At 39.2% G+C, this 22,954-nt stretch overlaps 1 protein-coding gene across 1 annotated transcript in view; it reads right to left on the bottom strand.

Annotated features, from left to right (window-relative positions):
• Positions 1–6,583: 6,583 nt before the first annotated feature.
• LOC128703276 (Telo2 interacting protein 1) overlaps positions 6,584–22,954 on the bottom strand; it is a 104,615-nt gene continuing 88,244 nt past the window's right edge. The window contains exons 9-11 of the mRNA XM_070103517.1: positions 20,192–20,404; positions 10,539–12,187; positions 6,584–7,219 (exon numbers count right to left, since the gene is read on the bottom strand). Coding sequence (XP_069959618.1) covers positions 7,154–7,219; positions 10,539–12,187; positions 20,192–20,404 — 1,928 coding nt within the window. The 3' untranslated portion in view covers positions 6,584–7,153. The remainder of the gene's footprint in view (positions 7,220–10,538; positions 12,188–20,191; positions 20,405–22,954) is intronic.

Here is a 22,954-nt window from a genome sequence, read left to right as displayed (position 1 = left end):
TCAAGGACCATAACATTGTATCAATCGCATCTGCTAGAAAAATGACAGGATGGATAATGAGAACCTTCAAAACTAGGGAGGGCAAGCCCATGATGACACTCTTCAGGTCACTTGTTCTATCTAGGCTGGAATATTGCTGCACACTAACAGCATCTTTCAAGGCAGGTGAAATTGCCGACCTAGAAAATGTACAGAGAACTTTCACGGCGCGCATAACGGAGATAAAACACCTCAATTACTGGGAGCGCTTGAGGTTCCTAAACCTGTATTCCCTGGAACGCAGGAGGGAGAGATACACGATTATATACACCTGGAAAATCCTAGAGGGACTAGTACTGAACTTGCACACGAAAATCACTCACTACGAAAGCAAAAGACTTGGCAGACGATGCACCATCCCCCCAATGAAAAGCAGGGGTGTCACTAGCACGTTAAGAGACCATACAATAAATGTCAGGGGCCCGAGACTGTTCAACTGCCTCCCAGCACACATAAGGGGGATTACCAACAGACCCCTGGCAGTCTTCAAGCTGGCACTGGACAAGCACCTAAAGTCAGTTTCTGATCAGCCGGGCTGTGGCTCGTACGTTGGTTTGTATGCAGCCAGCAGTAACAGCCTGGTTGATCAGGCTCTGATCCACCAGGAGGCCTGGTCACAGACCGGGCCACGGGGGGGCGTTGACCCCCGGAACTCTCTCCAGGTAAACACTCTTTAACAAATCCATCGAATCCTCCACCTTCCCAGCAATTCTCAAAACAGCGAGGGTCACTCCGATCCACAAAGGTGGTGATAAAACTGACTTGAATAACTGTAGACCAATATCTAACCTACCTCGTCTCACACAACATACTAAACCCTTGTCAGTTTGGATTTAGGACTAATAAAAGCACAAATGATGCTATTATACACATGCTAGAACTAATATACACTGCTCTTGAGAAGAAAGAAGTCCTGCTGGGAATCTTCATTGATTTACATAAAGCTTTTGATACAGCTGACCGTGATTTGCTACACATTAAATTAACACACTATGGTATAAAAGGGCACACTCTCAACTACCTAAAGTCATACCTTAGTAACAGAAGCCAATATGTGTACACAAATAGAGCAAACTCTTCCACTCAACCAATCAGTGTCACAAAAGGAAGTGTCCTTGGACCACTCCTCTTTATCATTTACATCAATGACCTACTGAATGCACCACAGCTACTCAAACCCATATTATTTGCAGATGACACAACATACATCTTCACTCACCCAAACCCAGTCATACTGGCTAACACTGTTAATGCCGAATTGCAGAGAATAACTACCTGCATGATGACAAATAAGCTTACACTCAATACTGACAAAACCCATTTCATTCAGTTTGAAAACAGAGCTGCAAATGTTCCACTTAACATAACACTAAATGGATCACCTATCACAAGACTCACAGAGGGAAAATTCTTAGGAATCCAACTTGACAGTAGCCTCAAATTCCAGACACACATACAACAAATTTCTAAGAAAATCTCTTAGACAGTAGGCATACTATCAAAGATATGGTACTATGTATATTTCACAATCAGCTCTCCTGGCACTGTATCATTCACTCATCTACCCTTATCTCACATATGGAATCTGTGCACGGGGATCAACAACATTAAATCACCTAAGACCACTAATAACCCAGCAAAAGGCTGCAGTCAGAATGATAACAAATTTCCAATCCCAACAGCATACTCCACCAATATTCAAAAGTCTAAAACTGCTCACCGTTAAGAACATCCACCTATTCACCCTAAATTAAATACTCAATACTCAACATTTAACTTTACCAAAAAATCTCCCAATTACCTAAATCTTAAAACTTCAAATCTAGATGCCCAAAGTTCATACATTATTAATACTACATTGTAGTATAAATACTTACCCAAAACAATACTGCCTTACACCCAATGGTAGCATTCTCATACTATAAACTACTTTCAACAACTCACAATGTTATATTCCCATAATATAATTTCAATATTTATTATTGAAACTATTGTAACTAGAGTAAAATTACTGTCTACTATAAATAAAATAGATGTACAACTTAAACTATGATCAATTTCTTTAGTATTAAGTAGTCTGTAAGCCATTAATTAAGTCTGGCCATAATGTCTAGGGATGAAAGTGGCTCTTTGTACTGCAATTCATTATTGTAATTTCATAATCTCAATGTAATCTTGCAAAGAAATAAATTTTGTTTGTTTGTTTTGTTTACACAGGGTTTTACAAGGTTAGGTTAAGGATTCCTAACTTTATTTACAAGCTAAGGGCTGTGTAAAGTAAAAGGACACAAGTGCAACTAATGTGACATTTTATTGTGGCAACGTTTCACTCTCCAGGAGCTTTATCAAGCCATTACAAACAATACATGGACACAGAGGGTATATAAAGGCTCAGAGTGAGGTGCAGTATTAGTGAGGTACCATTTAGATGTTCACTAGTGGTAGTAGTAGTAGTAGTGACAAAAGTAGTAGTAGTAATACTACTACTACTACTACCACTAGTGAACATCTAAATGGTACCTCACTAATACTGCACCTCACTCTGAGCCTTTATATACCCTCTGTGTCCATGTATTGTTTGTAATGGCTTGATAAAGCTCCTGGAGAGTGAAACGTTGCCACAATAAAATGTCACATTAGTTGCACTTGTGTCCTTTTACTTTACATATTGTCGGTAATTCTACCAACTTTATTACAAGCTAAGGGCTGTTACCTACATCAGCTCATTTAAAAGCCTTTTTACTGTTATGAGACATACAAGTAGGGAACAGGATGGAGTTGGAGCCATTTGTGGGCCAGCAACTTCATTTGATCAACTGACTTTATCTCACTGATATCAATATGCTTTATGAACACGTTCCAGACTCGAGTCATCTTGTGAATAAATGATCTCAGTTGAAGTGATGTTCTGGAGAAGGTTACAGTCAGAGTGAAGTTGCTGCTTGCTGCCCACCTTGGTGTGTAGAAGCTCACTTCTCTCTGTCCTCGGAGTGGGGCCAAGTGTGGTACTTCGACAATACTGGCCTTGTACATAACAGTATGACTGCCTACATCCCTCCTGTATTGAAGGCTCTGCTGAAATGACAGATCTATCCAGGCTGGGTCCAGGTGAGAGATGAGGCATCTTGCTCTGTTCTCTACTCTATCAAGATACATCTAAGTGCTGTAAGCTTCCTTGCTGCCTTGTTTGCAACATTTATGTGGTCTTAATGATCAGTTTGGAGTCAGATTTCCTTACAAGGATATCAACCTCGTCCCCAGGTACCAACACTCTCCCATTCATACTTACTACTACTCCGGCATTACCATCATGGTGCCTAGAGACCATCATCATTTGTGTTTTCTCAGGAGCAAATGTTACCTGCCATCATTTACCCCAGGCTGATATAGTTTTTAAATGGTGATTGATGTAGCTTAGAGCAGCTGGCATTTCCTCTCTTGGATAAGTAAATGTCAGAGTACAGTCATCTGCATATGCATGGGATTCTGGGATGAGATGAAGGCCACTGAAGTAGACATTCCATACCACTTCCCTGTGGAACACTTACCCAATAGGATGTCTTGCTGACTCTGTCCCACTGAAAACTACACTTACCTTGAAGGTAATCCTCATGTCCATCTCTCCCTATGCAAAAATGCTATGCACATAAAGGGCCCAAAGATTTGGAATTCACTGCCAGAGAACACTAAAGGATCCCTGTCTGCAAATCAGTTCAAGACTCTTCTTAGAAATCATTTAGTCACCCAGAACTAAACAGCTTCCAAGCTGCTTTCGAATTCACCTCCAATACTACATACTGTACTGAGGATCACAGTGTCACTCACCTATATCTCAAAACTTCACAAAATATATGCTCAAAGTTCATTAAATTACTTAATACTACATTGTAGAAAATCAATACCTGCTCTAGTTGCACTGCAAATCATTATTGTAATTACACACTGTAAACTATCTATGTAAATACAACTCCCTACAACATGTCAATCTCGTTGTAAACTTGCAAAGAAATAAAAAAATTTGAATTTGAATCCCTGAGGAGACATAGTGTAAAGCCTGCAATTCCCAGTGCTTTCAGTTTTGCCAAGTCCCTGGTGGCATACTTGGTCAAAAACACCAGCAGTGACTGGTGTCACTTAGTGGAGAGGTTTAGCAGCAGATCAGCAGCAGAGTAACCTTTTCTGAAGCCATACTGACGATCACAAAGAAGTGAGTGTTAGTCGAAAAATATTGTCATTTGCGTGAGATTATTGTCTCAAGGATCTTGCCAATGACTGACAGGATTAACATTGGTCTGTACTTGCTGTTTTCTACTCTGCTCTTTTCATGAACAGGGACTACATTTGCCTCTTTCCACACAGAAGGCCATTTACACTGTGCAAGGCACTGCTGAAAGATGTGACTTAGAAGTATGGCTAGCTGGTCTGCACTTCTACTCAGCAATCTTGGACTCAACTTGTTTGGGTCCACAGCCTTTTCCTGGTCCAGCAACTTAAGAAGAAAATGCACCTCCTCCTGCCTTACTGTCACTACTGATGGCTTTGACAGTTCTTTGCAGCTAGCCAAGGAGGGTCCCATACCAGATCAGGAACCTGCATCTTGGCAGCAAAGTGTTCGGCAAAGAAGTCAGCTCTCTCCTGACTACTAGTAGTGGCCGTCCCATCCTGTTGATTTAGAGGTGGAATACGCTCATCAGACAAATAACCTTGTCTGTCCTTGACCAAGGACCACCAGGTTTTGGAGTCCACTCTACTTGATGCCAGTTTTCTTTTTGTGTCTGCCTCCCATTTAGAAATAGCTTACTTTCAAACTTCACCCAAATGCCTACAGGCCTAGCTGTGCAGGTTCCTGTTATAGGTAGTGGGATGTCTCTTATACCTTCACCAAGCCTCATACTTAGCAGTAGCAGCCTCTCTATAACGAAAGCCAAACCAAGGTTGATCTGTAGGCCTCATCACATATTGGCAGTGAGGGATGTGTTCTTGTTGAAGATTAAGGATGTGTCCAGTGAAGACACTTGCTTGGTTGTCAGCATCACCATATAGAAGAGCATTCCAATCAGAGGCTGTGAGCTCAGAGCAAAGTGCTGGCCAGTTTCCCCTGTCCCACAGCCAGGTTGTACGTGAGGATTCCTCACCTCATTCTGTTGGGATCTTCAGTGTCGTAAAAACAGCTTTGTGGTCAGATGATCCAACATAGCTGAGGAGTTGACAAGTAACTATACCTTCTGCCAGATCAATCACTACTGGGTTGAGGGAGGAGCCAGAGATGTGAGTAGGGAAATCAGCAAAGTTTCTCATGTCAAACACTGCAAGAGGGTCATCAAAGTCCCTCTGTATAAGATGTCATCTGTATAAGATGACATCTGAATTGTGATGTCAGCATGCTTCTGGCAAGACAGTAACTAAATGAATTATGGTGAGGGCATTTCATCTTTTTTGGGTCATTTTAGCTCAGTGGGAGACAGTGTGTCATAAAAAATAAACATTGCTCAAGACAAAATACATGCCAATTCCAAATCATTTTTTATAAGAGCATCTAAAATACTGGACCACAAGAAACCTCTTAAAAACATAAATTAAAAACAGTTCTGAAAACTGCCAATTAAGGGGTTGTAAAGATAAAAATTTATAACATGTATAAGTGAACTATCATTGAGATAAATATATAAAAATACTGTAATGAAAAGACATGTTGACACAGTGCTGGAGTGTGAGCAATGTAACATTTACAAAAGGATTCAGTGAAATCAGTTAACTGAACTAGTCCTCCCAGCCAGCTGAAGGAGAGGTGGGGATGCTGCAGTTCAGATGGTCATTTGAACTACATTGTCCACAAAAAAACAACCATTGAAGGAATGATGGTGAATATGTTTGCTTCTTTTGGTCATACAATCATGGTGGGAAACAGATGATATGGTTAAAAAATTAAGAAAATTAGCACTAATTTTCTGGGGCAGAAATTTTAACTGAGACTATGTAGCACATCATGTGATAACCAGCCTCATTTTTCACCGCTGGTTGCTTTTCTTAAACCAATAAAAATGTTTCATAAATCGCAGAATGAGGGGGCGCTTAAACAGGCCAGTGCATTTTAGGATTCACCATGGGTTCAACCCCCCCCCACCAGTTCCTTGACTTGTATGCAATCATGTTATTTTGATTTTGTGAGTCAATATGTTTACTGAAAATAAAATAACAAATAAAATAACAAGTGTGTTCACATTTGGCAGTGGGTAGTCTCTGTGAATATACACAGAGTTCCTATGAGCACACACATCACTTGTGATTCTTACAATTTTCCCAAGTCTGATTTGTGATGTTCTGAAATGTGATGTCAGTACACTTTTGAAAAAAACAGCAGTTAAATGAATGTTTTCCACTCTAGGTCATACTACCTTGGCAGGACATGACCATTGATGTTAGGTTAGGTTAGGTTAGGTTAGTATCCAGGCAATATGTAGCAAATGTGCTGGAGTTCTGTTGTCTCAGTGTCACAATATCTGGCAAAAACAAATGACTCCCTTGTGAAATAAAAAGTTGCTTCATAAAAAGGCCACTATGGGCTACACTGATTTATTAAAACAGGAAACTGCATTTCTTGTTTATACAATCTATGTTTTATGTTAATGAGGTAAATCAATATGTCATGTCTACAAAGGATAACTATTTACATACAGTTTGGACTCACAACTGATATGACCAGGGCTCAATTCTGGATTGGCCAAGATGTATGGGCAAGTCTCCTTAAAACTGCTGCTCTCATTCACTTAGAATAAGTAAGTATATGAATTCACAAATAACCACAATTAGGAGAGAAAACTTCTGATGACATTTCAGTCCATCGTGAAGCACTGTCAGGTTGAAACTTGACGTGACCTAACAGTGGTCCAGGATGAACCAAAGCATTGTTCTAAGTTTTATCTCTTGACTGCAAGTTATCTGTGAATTGTTCCAGCAAAGACCCTGTGACTTATTTTTCTTTAAATATCTGGATGCAGGTCAACCATTTTGAATTGTACAATCCTAAAGAAAATTCCACCAACTACTGTACTACTTAGTGTACCTTCTATAATTCTATCCATTTCTAAATCAGTGAGAGTCTGAGCCACATACCCTAACACAGCTGGTGATACAACTCCACAACTTCTTGAGGCAGGTCTTTACAACAAGCACCATTAATCTGTGGAAAAAGAAATTAAGATATAGTATGGTATATCTTTGATGAGTTCTATGAGTTTTTCTACTCCCAGAACCCAGCCACGGGCCATTGAGGTACCACAGGCCATTGAGATACCAGAAGCAACAGCCTTATCAACCAGGCTGTTGCTGCTGGTACCTCAATGTGTACAACATTAATAGGAATGAGAGGTTGTAAATTTGATAAAAAGACACTATAGAAAAAATGGAAAATGCTACTTAGAAGTTTTACCTGGAAACCAAAGTGATTTTACATCATTAACCCTTTGACTGTCTCAAGCCCCTTTCTGAAACTGCCATTCTATGTCACAAAATTTTTGGAAAAAAAAAAAAAATTCTTATGAAATAACAGAGAATCTTTTCCCGATGGTAATGACACCAAAAGTACGAAATTTGGTCGAAAACTCACGGAATTACGCTCCCGCAAAGTTAGCAGTCTTGGCGACATAAATGGATCAGCCCTATTTTTGACCAATTCCATTGTTTCAGTTGACCAAACTCATAGCTATTTTTTTAGAACTCCATTTTTTCTATCAATTGAGTACAAGAAACCACCCATTTACCGATTTGAACTACCCAATATAGTGGTCAGAAATTGGCAATTTGGCCAATTTCACGCAAATTAAAAAAGATGCCAATTTCAAAATAGGGTCCAGAATAAACAATGTAGACATTCTTGGCACTAAAATAACATATCCTCTGTTTATTAGTCATGTCTCTAGGCCCCTCTTATATTACTATTGCTTTCTATTTTGATTTTTTATTCATACAAAACATACAAAATTTACTGTTATGCAGACTACTGCATTATTATAAAAATGGTATAAATGATATCAGTGCACTAGAGAAAGAATATCAGACTCCCCAGTTGACATGTATTGGACGTGTGGTGCGATTTGCTTACACTCGAACATTTCCACTACTTTGAGCTCAATTTCAAGGTCATTTTCATCATGAAACTAATCAAAATCATCTTTATTTCTGCAACATGTTTTCCATTTTATCATGTGAGACCATGAAAACGAGAATACAATGATAAATACTATACGAAAATACACCTCAAAGTCGGCGTTTCAATCCAAAAAAACGATCAGAGTTTTTTTTCTCATTATGCACTGCCTGCTGCAGGATTTTTTTCATGTGGTGCACACTAACCACACAGACCTATTCTCTCACATGTGGGTCTACCAGCTTTCTCCTGCTTGATTTGAAGCCGCTAGAATTATTGAGTATACAGCGATATTTTTTCACTCCAGAAGTATGTTCAGGTGCCAGTACTGACCGAATTTGTTCCCATAAGAAATATTGTGAAGTAGATTAGTCCATTTCAGACCCCCAAACATACACGTACGCACTTACATAAATACACTTACATAATTGGTCGCATTCGGAGGTAATCGTCCACTGTATATACATCCGAAACACTGGCTCCTAAAACGTATATATACGACCAAAACAGTCAAAGGGTTAATGTTTATTAAAAAGACAAAATCTTCAGTATACCATGAAGTCTTGCCTACTGAAACAAGAGCGGACATGCATAACCTCTAAATCTCATTCTTTAACCCTTTCAGGGTCCCCAGGCCCTCTCCCTGACTTGTTCTCAGGGTCCCCAAATTTAAAAAAAAATATTTTTTTTTTCTTATGAAAAGATAGAGAATCTTTTCCCGATCATAATGACACCAAAAGGATGAAATTTGATGGAAAACTTACAGAATTATGCTCTCGCAAAGTTAGCGGTCTCGACGATGTTTACGCATCCGCGATTTTGCCCACTTTGAGCCCTATTTTCGGCCAATTCCAGTGTACTAGTCGACAAAAATCGTAACTATTTCGCTAGAACTCCATTTTTTATATCGAATGAGTACAAGAAACCACCCATTTACTGATTTCAACTATCCAATAAAGTGGTCAGAATTTAGCAATTTTGCCAATTTCACACAAATTTCAAAAGATGCCAATTTCCGAATAGGGTCCAGAATAAACAAGAAAGACATTCCTGGCACTAAAATAACAAGTTCTCTGTTCGTTAGTCGCATCCCCAGGCCCCTCTTATATTTCTTTGGCCTTCCACTTTGAATTTTTATTCTTACAAAAAATAGATTTACTGTTATGCAGACTACTGCATTAGTGTAGAAATGGTATAAATAATATCAGCACACTTGTGAAAGAATATTAGACTCACCAGTTGATGTGTATTGGATGCTTGGCATGATTTGTTTACTTTTGAACTTTGGTAAAAATCGAACATTTCTGCTACTTTGAGCACAATTTCAAGGTACTTTTCATTGTAAAACCAGTCAAAGTCATCTCAATTTCTGTAATATGTCTTCCATTCTATAAAATGAGACCAGGAAAACTAGAATACAACAATAAATACCATACGAAAATACAGTGCAAAGTCGCTGTTTTAATCGAAAAACACGGTCAAAGTTTTTTTTTCGCATTACGCACTGTGTGCTGCAGGATTTTTTTTATACTGCGCACACTGACCACATAGACCCATTCTTTCATATGTAGGCCTACCAGCTTTCTCTCACTAGATTTGAGGGAGCTAGAATTTAGGCGTACTAGTACGTCAAAAACCCTGGGGCGTAACCCGTACTAGTACGGCTGAAACCCTGAAAGGGTTAAAGCCCCTCAAAATATTTATATGCTGAATATTTTACATATATAGTAACTGAAAAGATACACTAATACTTAAAAACACTTATGCTAAAAATTCATTATGCAATTTGCAAAAATATACTCATTACTGCAAACAAACATTTAACAAGCTTCTATTCTGTTCATATGATAAACCTCAAGTACTTCCCTACATAGTCTCTATCTACCAACCTACTACCCTGGCACCAGTTTTTTCTCTAATTTTATTTTTTGACACTTTCTCTTTCTGCTTTTACAACCTCTGAATTTCACTTTGGATCCAAAGTGTAAACCTGAAACACTGTACTCTCTTTAACTTAAAATGTTTAAGCTTAACCAATTTTTGTCACCACAAATAAAGTAACAGGTATATCTCGCTAGTTCTACATACACTTTAGGTCACACTACACATGCATGTACATGCATATATCTTTACACACCCATCTGCATTTTCTTCTATTTTCTGAACAGTTCTTCAGGACTTTTCATTTCACATAGAACATTAGGATTTTATTCAACTGTCCCCCTTCAAATGCAGTTTAAAGAATAAGTTTGATCTCTTGTTTGAAGAAATTAGAGGGTGCCTGCAACTCCTTGAATCAAGAGCTTGTGACCAGTATTAAAGCACCCTCTGAATAAGCCACACAAAGACTCACCTTAACTGATGATAAATTTGGTGATGGTGGGATAATCCTTATAGGTGATTGTTGATGAGCTAATGCCAGCCATACATGATGTGGGTGAGTGTGTGCCACCTGCTTCACCAAATGAATCCCAGCATTACATAGATCAACTGGTTGACGAGTCTTCAAGTATATCATCAGTACATTTACTAACTCTGACATTTGAACAACATCCAACGTTAATGATGTAACAAGACTTGGCAGTGTTTGTAATAATGTCATTTGGGCTCGATAAGCAGGAGTCATGTAATAGCCACTTCTTCTGCTCTTCCCTAGGCTCGTGTGACCTTGATTTCTGAGAAACAATAGGAGAGGTGGGAACACTTCTTTCAAAGTGCGCTGTCGGAGGAAGTCCCCGCTGGTGACAACCATTGCTGCTAATACCTCGAGAGCAAGTACCATTACTACAAAATCATAGTCTTTTAACCTGAGCACTAATGGTTTCCATAACTTGTGGACGACTGGCAATCTTTGGTCTTCCCAGGAAGCTAAAGCTGAACAGCCAGCCTTAATTACTTTCAATACAACAAGCTTCAGTTTTCTGTCCTGGGTATATAACAAGTGAGAACATCTTTCCAAAATAACAACAACAAGCTCAATATATTTTGGCACCACTTTCTTTTTGTCTTCCTCAAGAACGTTCTCTGCTACTCCATCTTCATAATCCTGTTGACTTTCAGGTCTGTTACCATTTTCTCTATCACTGTCCACCGCATGTTCTGTTACATCTGCAATATCACTGTCTTCAATACCTTCTTTAACAGTCATTTGATCTTTGTGATACTGCTCTAAAAATCGAGCAATAGGTCCACGATTATCATGTGAGACAGAGTGTTGAAAAGTACCTTCCTGTTTCACTTCAGATTCTCCTTTACCAAAACTGTTATTTATACCACAACTAATATTGCTAGAATTAAAATCATTACAAATAGCCTGAGTTTTAGATTCATATTTAACAACCGCAGTAACATAGACGTGCAAAACTCTCACAAGAGGTAAAGCTTGCTCATTATGATACGTGTCAAGGCAGGTGAGCACATCTTCCACTAATTCTTCTATGAAAGCAATGACATCAATGTTAGCATATTCCAGAGAGACCTGAAGAACAAGTGGTGCTGTGGGATGCTGCCGCAACTTTTTAAGCTTCATGGAGAGTGCGTACCAAAACTGAGGGACACTTTTTTCAATTAATTCAGCAACATTTTTGTACCCACATGACTGTGCAATTTCTTGGAGAGTGTTGATAGCAGTGTGGCCAACCAATACATTAGGTTCACCAGCTTTCTCCATTACAGAGCACAGAACTTGGCTTAGAAACACATCAAAATTCCTGCCCATCATACGAGCACACGCACTTATTAAATTCAGAGTAATTGCAACAAGTACTACATTACTCTTAACTAAATCAATGGAAAGATTCTTCTGTTGGTTCACTGGAATTAAAGAGGCACCTAGGTCTTCCACATTGTTGTCGTCCACATTGTACCGCTCACTGACGCAGAGCGGTGCATTGAAAATTTCCTGACACATGATGAGCTCTAACACATTCTTCACTACCTGCTCACTCTCTTCTTGTGGGATGCTCTGCTGCTCCTTCTCTCTCAACTTCCGTTCATCTCTTCCTACAAGATGATAAATTGTTACCGTTACAATTATGTAATATCTTGATAGGTAAATTTCTAGTTTAAGTCTGCCCAAAACACTGTACATATTCATGGCTTTTTTTAATTTGTACATTAAGTGCAAACCCACTCACTATAATCTCATTGTAATATATATGTTCGTTTTTAAAAGGAAAATTATTATTATTATTATTATTATTATTATTATTATTATTATTATTATTACAGCCTCTCCTCACTTAATGAGAGTTCTGTCCCTAAACACCACACTGGTAAACAAATTCATCACTAAGTGAGGAGCTTACTATAATGGTAGTGGGTTTGTGTCAACTATCCTTGATATTGTTTTTATGTCACCTCAGCACCATTTATAACATTTCTGGTATATTTTTAAATGGTTATACAGTAGTGTACTGTATACTGTAATAAACAGAATAGAGAAAATCAACTCTAATATACGTTATTTAGGTACATATACTGGTCAGAAAGTCCGTCATATGTCCAAATCGTCAGTAAACAAGTACTACATCGCTAAGTGAGGAGAGGCTGTATTAATTTAAAAACAACAGCAATTATGAAAATAACAAAATATTTTCAATTTAACAATAGCTTGTATAATTTAGAGATGTAGAAATACACCATAAAATCACAATTATTAATTTTTTTTATTAACACACTGGCCAATTCCCACCAAGGCAGGGTGGCCCGAAAAAGAAAAACTTTCACCATCATTCACTCCATCACTGTCTTGCCAGAAGGGTGCTTTACACTACAGTTTTTAAACTGCAACATTAACACCCCTCCTTCAGAGTGCAGATACTGTACTTCCCATCTCCAGGACTCAAGTCCGGCCTGCCGGTTTCCCTGAATCCCTTCATAAATGTTACTTTGCTCACACTCCAACAGCACGTCAAGTATTAAAAACCATTTGTCTCCATTCACTCCTATCAAACACGCTCATGCATGCCCGCTGGAAGTCCAAGCCCCTCGCACACAAAACCTCCTTTACCCCCTCCCTCCAACCTTTCCTAGGCCGACCCCTACCACGCCTTCCTTCCACTACAGACTGATACACTCTTGAAGTCATTCTGTTTTGTTCCATTCTCTCTACATGTCCAAACCACCTCAACAACCCTTCCTCAGCCCTCTGGACAACAGTTTTGGTAATCCCGCACCTCCTCCTAACTTCCAAACTACGAATTCTCTGCATTATATTCACACCACACATTGCCCTCAGACATGACATCTCCACTGCCTCCAGCCTTCTCCTCACTGCAACATTCATCACCCATGCTTCACACCCATATAAGGGCGTTGGTAAAACTATTCTCTCATACATTCCCCTCTTTGCCTCCAAGGACAAAGTTCTTTGTCTCCACAGACTCCAAAGTGCACCGCTCACCCTTTTCCCCTCATCAATTCTATGATTCACCTCATCTTTCATAGACCCATCCGCTGACACGTCCACTCCCAAATATCTGAATACATTCACCTCCTCCATACTCTCTCCCTCCAATCTGATATCCAATCTTTCATCACCTAATCTTTTTGTTATCCTCATAACCTTACTCTTTCCTGTATTCACTTTCAATTTTCTTCTTTTGCATACCCTACCAAATTCATCCACCAACCTCTGCAACTTCTCTTCAGAATCTCCCAAGAGCACAGTGTCATCAGCAAAGAGCAACTGTGACAACTCCCACTTCATGTGTGATTCTTTATCTTTTAACTCCATGCCTCTTGCCAGGACCCTCGCATTTACTTCTCTTACAACCCCATCTATAAATATATTAAACAACCACGGTGACATCACACATCCCTGTCTAAGGCATACTTTTACTGGGAAATAATCTCCCTCTTTCCTACATACTCTAACTTGAGCCTCACTATCCTCGTAAAAACTCTTCACTGCTTTCAGTAACCTACCTCCTACACCATACACCTGCAACATCTGCCACATTTCCCCCCCATCCACCCTGTCATACGCCTTTTCCAAATCCATAAATGCCACAAAAACCTTTTTAGCCTTATCTAAATACTGTTCACTTATGTTTCACTGTAAACACCTGGTCCACACACCCCCTACCTTTCCTAAAGCCTCCTTGTTCATCTGCTATCCTATTCTCCGTCTTACTCTTAATTCTTTCAATAATAACTCTACCATACACTTTACCAGGTACAGTGGAACCTCAAAAATCGACCGTATCACATATCGAACGTTTCGAAAATAAGACCATTTTTTCGGACAAACTGTGTCCCTATTATCGAACACGCCCCTATTTTCGGACCGCCGGGTACGGGACCTGTCCACTGGCCCGCTCTGTCCGCGTCCCCGCGCAGGCGCCGTGAGCAGTCTACCTTTGTTTATGCTTGAGTGAACACTAACCTGCGATCTCACTCACACATTTTACAATTATTTAATTGTGTTTAGTGCTTGTGGGGCTGTGAAATAAGCTGCCATGGGCCCAAAGAAACTTGCTAGCAGTACCCCTGTGGTAAAGAAAGTGAGAAACACCATAGATGTGAAGAAGGAAATAATACAGAAGTATGAGATTGGAGTGAGACTTGTTGAGCTTGCCAGGATGTACAGAGGACTGTGGACAGTTATTTTGTGAGACAGAAACAGACAACTGTGGAGTTATTTTGTGAGACAGAAACAGACGACTGTGGAGTTATTTTGTGAGACAAACAGACGATTGTGAACAGTTATTTTGTGAGACAGAAACAGACGACTGTGGAGTTATTTTGTGAGACAGAAACAGAGGACTGTAGACAGTTATTTTGTGAGACTGGGGTCCAATGACTCTCAAGCTGGTCCTAGTGGCATTAAAATACAGAGAAGGGAAGCAACCCCAGAGAGGGCTTTGATACCAGAAGTCCTCATGGAGGGGGATTCTCCTTCCAAACAATAACCCCAACTCCCTCTCTCCTCCTCCCTATCTTCCAGATGCCATCGCCAATCTTCAATAAAGGTAAAAAAATGTTATTTTATATTACTATACATAATTAAAGACTATAGCATTTGTTGTGTGTATGTAAAACTGTAATTAATCTCTATAAAATGTATTTTTTTTGTGTGAATATTTTTGGGTTTCTGGAACGGATTAATTGTATTTCCATTATTTCTTATGGGAAACACTGCTTCGAATTTCAGACTTTTCGAATTTAGAACTAGCTCCTGGAGCGGATTAAGTTCGAAATTTGAGGTTCCACTGTATACTCAACAGACTTATCCCCCTATAATTTTTGCACTCTCTTTTGTCCCCTTTGCCTTGATACAAAGGAACTATGCATGCTCTCTGCCAATCCCTAGGTACCTTACCCTCTTCCATTATTTTTCTTTTTTTTTATTATTAACACACTGGCCGATTCCCACCAAGGCAGGGTGGCCTGAAAAAGAAAAACTTTCACCATCATTCACTCCATCACTGTCTTGCCAGAAGGGTGCTTTACACTACAGTTTTTAAACTGCAACATTAACACCCCTCCATACATTTATTAAATAATTGCACCAACCACTCCAAAACTATATCCCCACCTGCTTTTAACATTTCTATCTTTATCCCATCAATCCCAGCTGGCTTACCCCCTTTCATTTTACCTACTGCCTCACAAACTTCCCCCACACTCACAACTGGCTCTTCCTCACTCCTACAAGATATTATTCTTCCTTGCCCTATACACAAAATCACAATTACATGGCATTAGAAAATCATTGTGTAAAATTTTAATGCCTGAAAGTATTTAAAGTAAAAATTACAATACAGTTATTATTCTAAATTCTCTGACTTCAAGTTTTCAACATTTATAACTGAGGGACATCCCAAAATTAATTCTGAAAATTCTCTTTATTGGCTATGATCTTTTAATTCCAGCTTGATGGCTCATGGCTAAGGTAACTCAAAGCTCAGTTGTAGTATCCTCAGCTCATAACCAAAGGGCCAGGGTTCAATCTCAGTGTGGGTGGAGAAGCTGGTGTATGTTTTACTACACCTGTTTCCACTGTTCACCTAGCACTGTACAGGTAACTAGTTGTTAGTCAGTGGTTGTGGTTGTATATGGGGAAAGAGGACTGGTTAGTGGTTGTGGCTGCATATAGGGAAATAATACTGGTTGTTAGTGGTTGTGGCTGCATACAGGGCAAGGATACTGGTTGTCAAGTAAAAGGACACAAGTGCAACTAATGTGACATTTTTATTGTGGCAACGCTTCACTCTCCAGGAGCTTTGTCAAGCCGTTATAGCTTAACACTTACCTTTACTGAAGACTTATTGATGAGTGATGAGATGGGAGGAGGGGAGAGGATGGAGGTGTACTATTGTTTGGAAGGGCAATCCCCCTCCATAAGGACTTCAGGTACCAAGTCGTTTTCTGGGGTTACTTCCCTTCTTTGTTTTTTAATGCCACTAGAACCAGCATAAGGGTCACTGGACCCCTGTCGCTCAAAAAAAGTGTTCCAGAGAGGTCTGTATCTGGCATTTCTTTAAAACTTCCCTAAAATGGGACACAACACTATCACTGTACATGTTGCCAACACGACCTGCAACAGCTTTGTCAGGGTGAAGTTCATCCATAAATGTTTGCACCTTTGTCCATATTGCACAAATCTCCTTAATCTTTGAAGAAGGCACCTTCCTCCATCTCTCTTCCTCCTCCTCTGAAGCAATTTCCTGAGCTGTGGTCTGTTGATGTTGCAGATGAAGCTCTTGCAGCTCTGTAGTGGTTAGCTCTTCATTATGGTCCTCCACCAACTCTTCCACATCCTCAAAACTCACATCCAACCCCATGGAATTCCCCAATGCCACAATACTTTCCACAACTGACATAGGTTCCTCAGGGTCAGCCCCAAACCCTTCAAAATCTCTCTCGTACACATTGTGGCCACAATTTTCTCCAAGCAGATTTCAAAGTCCTGGAAGTCACTCCCTCCCAAGCTTTACCTATAAGGTTTATGCAATAGACGATATTGAAGTGATCTTTCCAGAACTCTCTTAAGGTCAATTCAGTGTCTGAGGTCACTTCAAAGAACTTTTGAAACACTGCTTTGGTGTACAGTTTTTTGAAGTTTGAAATGACCTTCTGGTCCATGGGCTGGAGGAGAGGAGTGGTATTAGGGGGCAAGAACTTCACTTTGATGAAACGAAACTCCTGCACCATTTGCTCTTCAAGTCAAGTCAGGAGCAGATGAGCAGAGATTGTCCATTACCAGGAGGCACTTGAGTTCCAATTTATTTTCCAGGAAGTATTTCTTCACACTGGGGCCAAACACTTCATTGAACCAATCGAGGAAAATGTCCCACGTGACCCATACCTTACTGTTTGCTCTCCACATCACACACAATTTACTCTTGGCAACACTTTTTTTTGAACACTCTGGGATTTTCAGAGTGATACACCAGTAAAAGCTTCACTTTGAAATCAACACTAGCATTACTACAAAACATGAGATTTAGCCTGTCTTTCATAGCCTTGTGTCCTGTGAGTGCCTTTTCCTCCTGAGTAATGTAGGTCCTGTTTGGAATTTTCTTCCAAAACAGTCCTGTTTTGTCACAATTGGGGTTTGAATTGTTCAGCCTCTATGTATCCTATCAATTCCTGAATATATTTTTCAGTCACATTTTTGTCAGAACTGGCAGCCTCACCATGCCTTATCACACTGTGTATGCCACTACGTTTCTTAAATCTCTCAAAACAGCCTTTACTGGCCTTAAATTCACCAATATCAGCACTAGTTCCAGGCATTTTCTTTACGAGATCATCATGCAACTGCATATTGACTGTATAACACTATCTCCTGATAATTGTTTCTCGTTGATCCACACCAACAACAAAGTCTCCACATCTTCCAATATTTGCAATCTCTGTTTTGTAAGCATATTTGTGCCTTTCACAACAACAGCTTCCTTGATTTCCTTTCTCTTGGCCATGATAGAAGCGATGGTTGTATGGGGTTTGTTATATAACCTGGCCAACTCGGCAACACGCACTCCATTTTCATATTTTGCAATATCTTTCTTGAATTCTATAGTGTTTCTCACCTTCTTTATCAAAGGGCTGGCACTAGAAGCTTTCTTTGGGCCCGTGGCGGCTTATTTAGCAGATACAAGCACTAAAAAGAATGGAATAATACAAAATGTATTGTATGAATGTGTGGGATCGTCCTCACTGGTATTTGGGACCTGATGAGCTGTTGGAGTGCGAGCATGGTAATATTTAGTGAAGGGATTCAGGGAAACCGGTTATTTTTATTCTGCTGGACTTGAGTCCTGGAAATGGGAAGTACAATGCCTGCACTTTAAAGAAGGGGTTTGGGATACTGGCAGTTTGGAGGGATATGTTGTGTATCTTTATACGTATATGCTTCTAAACTGTTGTATTCTGGGCACCTCTGCAAAAACAGTGATTATGTGTGAGTGATGTGAAAGTGTTGAATGATGATGAAAGTATTTTCTTTTTGGGGATTTTCTTTCTTTTTGGGTCACCCTGCCTCGGTGGGAGACGGCCAAATTGTTAAAAAAAAAAAAAGTTATATTACATGTAGGGTGTGCCAAAACATCAGTATTGGTGGGTATTGGATAATTTTGATGTTATTGGTATTGGCCTGAAATTGAGTATCAGTATTGGCAAAAATTTTGGTATTATCCTATAACTAACTACATGGATATTAATACATAGCAACCATCTATAACACTCTACTTGTGAATAAGTAACACTGCAACCATCTGCAACACTGTATTTATGAGTAACACTACAACCATCTATAAAACACTACTTGTGAATAAGTAACATTGCAACCATCTGTAACACTCTACTTATGAATAAGTAACACTGCAACCATCTGTAACACTGTATTTATGAGTAACACTGCAACCATCTGCAACACTGTATTTATGAGTAACACTGCAACCATCTGTAACACTCTACTTATGAATAAGTAACACTGCAACCATCTGTACCACTCTACTTATGAATAAGTAACACTGCAACCATCTGTACCACTCTACTTATGAATAAGTAACACTGCAACCATCTGCAACACTGTATTTATGAGTAACACTGCAACCATCTGTAACACTCTACTTATGAATAAGTAACACTGCAACCATCTGTAACACTCTACTTATGAATAAGTAACACTGCAACCATCTGTACCACTCTACTTATGAATAAGTAACACTGCAACCATCTGCAACACTGTATTTATGAGTAACACTGCAACCATCTGTAACACTCTACTTATGAATAAGTAACACTGCAACCATCTGTAACACTCTACTTATGAATAAGTAACACTGCAACCATCTGTACCACTCTACTTATGAATAAGTAACACTGCAACCATCTGTACCACTCTACTTATGAATAAGTAACACTGCAACCATCTGTAACACTACCTATGAATAAGTAACACTGCAACCATCTGTACCACAACTTGTGAGTTGCCTTGCCAGTGTTTCAGCTTATAAATGAGTAACACTGTTAGTAACAGAAGTTAATGTGGGTCATAATGAACTAATTCATAATAAGGAAACCTGAAGCACAGTATATACCTACTCACATACTTTTTTTACCTCAATAGCCATCTTCCACCAAGGAAGGTGATCCAACAAAAAGGAAATATATTCACCATCACTTATTCAACCACTTTCTTGCCAGAAGTGCACAGACATCATAATTCAGATTACTCTCAGACTATAACATCTCCACCCCTCCTTCAGAGTACAGGTACTGTACTTCCCACCTCCATGACTCAAATCTGGCTAACCAGTTTCCCTGAATCCCTTCATCATTACCTTGATCACACTCCAACAGCACATCCATGACTCACGAAATTGTAATAACACGATTGCAAACAGACCAAAGAGTTTTAGGACACACTTGCAATGGGTTCAAACCCCACCTGTTCTGTGTTTTTTTTAATTATCACATCCATTAAAAACCACTTATCTCCATTCAGTGCTATCAACCACTCTATGAATATTTTTTAAGTTACACTGAACCCACCTTGTAAAATGAGGGTCAGCATAAGAAGTGATTCCTTTTGATGATAAGTTGACTGTTGTAGGCAGTCTAAACACAGATCCACCACTAGTGTTAAGTTACTGTGGTAGCCTATGAGGTGACAAGTGGTGCCAAGAGCTTCGCTGATTCTCACATCTTGGAAATGCTTGAAGCACTTCCCTAATGAAGGCTTTATGCTTAACAGTTCAAACGGATCTGAAAGGTATCAATAAAGAACATTCGATTTTATAATTAAATTACTTATGTTGGGATATTCTGAAGATAAATTGTAAATATCGGTGGATTAAAGAATAAAAAGTCACAATACCGTGACTGGAACAATACATAAATAACCCACACATAGGAGAAAGAAGCCTATGATCACGTTTTGGCCTAACTTGCAAGCAATAACACACCCCTTCCTCTCCTCCCCCACCTGCTTCCACTATGCCATTATCTCTCCTCTGACAGGTAAGGGCACATTTAATTTTCATTTACTGTACAATATTTCAGCTAAATTTTCATTCAGTATTCATTTCTACAGTTTCCCTGTGATGTATAATTTTATACATACTTTTATGTAGTAGTACTACATTATTAATATTTGTTATCTGCAACACATCAATTCTATTTACATTATGGGAAAACTTGCTTTTCTTATCATCAATTTTGGTTGTCATCTAGTTTGGTTGTCGTCGATTTTGGCTGTCGAATCGACATCTGGAACGAATTAAATATGAAAACCGAGGTTCCACTGTAATGAAAAATACATTATTATTACGTAGAATGAAAGGGGGTAAAGCAGCTGGAACTGATGGGATCATGACAGAAATGTTAAAAGCAGGGGGGGATATAGTGTTGGAGTGGTTGGTACTTTTGTTTAATAAAAGTATGAAAGAGGGGAAGGTACCTAGGGATTGGACGGAGAGCATGTATAGTCCCTTTATATAAAGGGAAAGGGGTCAAAAGAGATTGTAAAAATTATAGAGGAATAAGTTTACTGAGTATACCAGGAAAAGTATACAGTAGGGTTATAATTGAAAGAATTAGAGGTAAGACAGAATGTAGGATTGCGGATGAGCAGGGAGGTTTCAGAGTGGGTAGGGGATGTGTAGATCAAGTGTTTACATTGAAGCATATATGTGAACAGTATTTAGATAAAGGTAGGGAAGTTTTTATTGCATTTATGGATTTAGAAAAGGCATATGATAGAGTGGATAGAGGAGCAATGTGGCAGATGTTGCAAGTATATGGAATAGGTGGTAAGTTACTAAATGCTGTAAAGAGCTTTTATGAGGATAGTGAGGCTCAGGTTAGGGTGTGTAGAAGAGAGGGAGAATACTTTCCGGTAAAAGTAGGTCTTAGACAGGGATGTGTAATGTCACCATGGTTGTTTAATATATTTATAGATGGGGTTGTAAAAGAAGTAAATGCTAGGGTGTTCGGGAGAGGGGTGGGATTAAATTATGGGGAATCAAATTCAAAATGGGAATTGACACAGTTACTTTTTGCTGATGATACTGTGCTTATGGGAGATTCTAAAGAAAAATTGCAAAGGCTAGTGGATGAGTTTGAGAATGTGTGTAAAGGTAGAAAGTTGAAAGTGAACATAGAAAAGAGTAAGGTGATGAGGGTATCAAATGATTTAGATAAAGAAAAATTGGATATCAAATTGGGGAGGAGGAGTATGGAAGAAGTGAATGTTTTCAGATACTTGGGAGTTGGCGTGTCGGCGGATAGATTTATGAAGGATGAGGTTAATCATAGAATTGATGAGGGAAAAAAGGTGAGTGGTGCGTTGAGGTATATGTGGAGTCAAAAAACGTTATCTATGGAGGCAAAGAAGGGAATGTATGAAAGTATAGTAGTACCAACACTCTTATATGGATGTGAAGCTTGGGTGGTAAATGCAGCAGCGAGGAGACGGTTGGAGGCAGTGGAGATGTCCTGTCTAAGGGCAATGTGTGGTGTAAATATTATGCAGAAAATTCGGAGTGTGGAAATTAGGAGAAGGTGTGGAGTTAATAAAAGCATTAGTCAGAGGGCAGAAGAGGGGTTGTTGAGGTGGTTTGGTCATTTAGAGAGAATGGATCAAAGTAGAATGACATGGAAAGCACATAAATCTATAGGGGAAGGAAAGAGGGGTAGGGGTCATCCTCGAAAGGGTTGGAAAGAGGGGGTAAAGGAGGTTTTGTGGGCGAGGGGCTTGGACTTCCAGCAAGCGTGCATGAGCGTGTTAGATAGGAGTGAATGGAGACAAATGATACTTGGGACCTGACGATCTGTTGGAGTGTGAGCAGGGTAATATTTAGTGAAGGGATTCAGGGAAACCGGTTATTTTCATATAATCGGACTTGAGTCCTGGAAATGGGAAGTACAATGCCTGCACTTTAAAGGAGGGGTTTGGGATATTGGCAGTTTGGAGGGATATGTTGTTTATCTTTATACGTATATGCTTCTAAACTGTTGTATTCTTAGCACCTCTGCAAAAGCAGTGATAATATGTGAGTGTGGTGAAAGTGTTGAATGATGATGAAAGTATTTTCTTTTTGGGGATTTTCTTTCTTTTTTGGGTCACCCTGCCTCGGTGGGAGACGGCCGACTTGTTGAAAAAAAAAAAAAAAATTATTTTTATTATTATTATTATTATTATTATTATTATTATTATTATTATTATTAATTTGGGGGAGTGCTCACCCTATCAGGATTTATTTATTTATTTATTTATTATACAACACTGCTTACACTATACTATTCACTGATCTA

This window comes from Cherax quadricarinatus, chromosome 85 (assembly GCF_038502225.1).
Source record: "Cherax quadricarinatus isolate ZL_2023a chromosome 85, ASM3850222v1, whole genome shotgun sequence".
Lineage (NCBI taxonomy): Eukaryota > Metazoa > Arthropoda > Malacostraca > Decapoda > Parastacidae > Cherax > Cherax quadricarinatus.
Note: the sequence above shows the minus strand (reverse complement) of the source record. Positions and strands in the feature narration are given on the sequence as shown.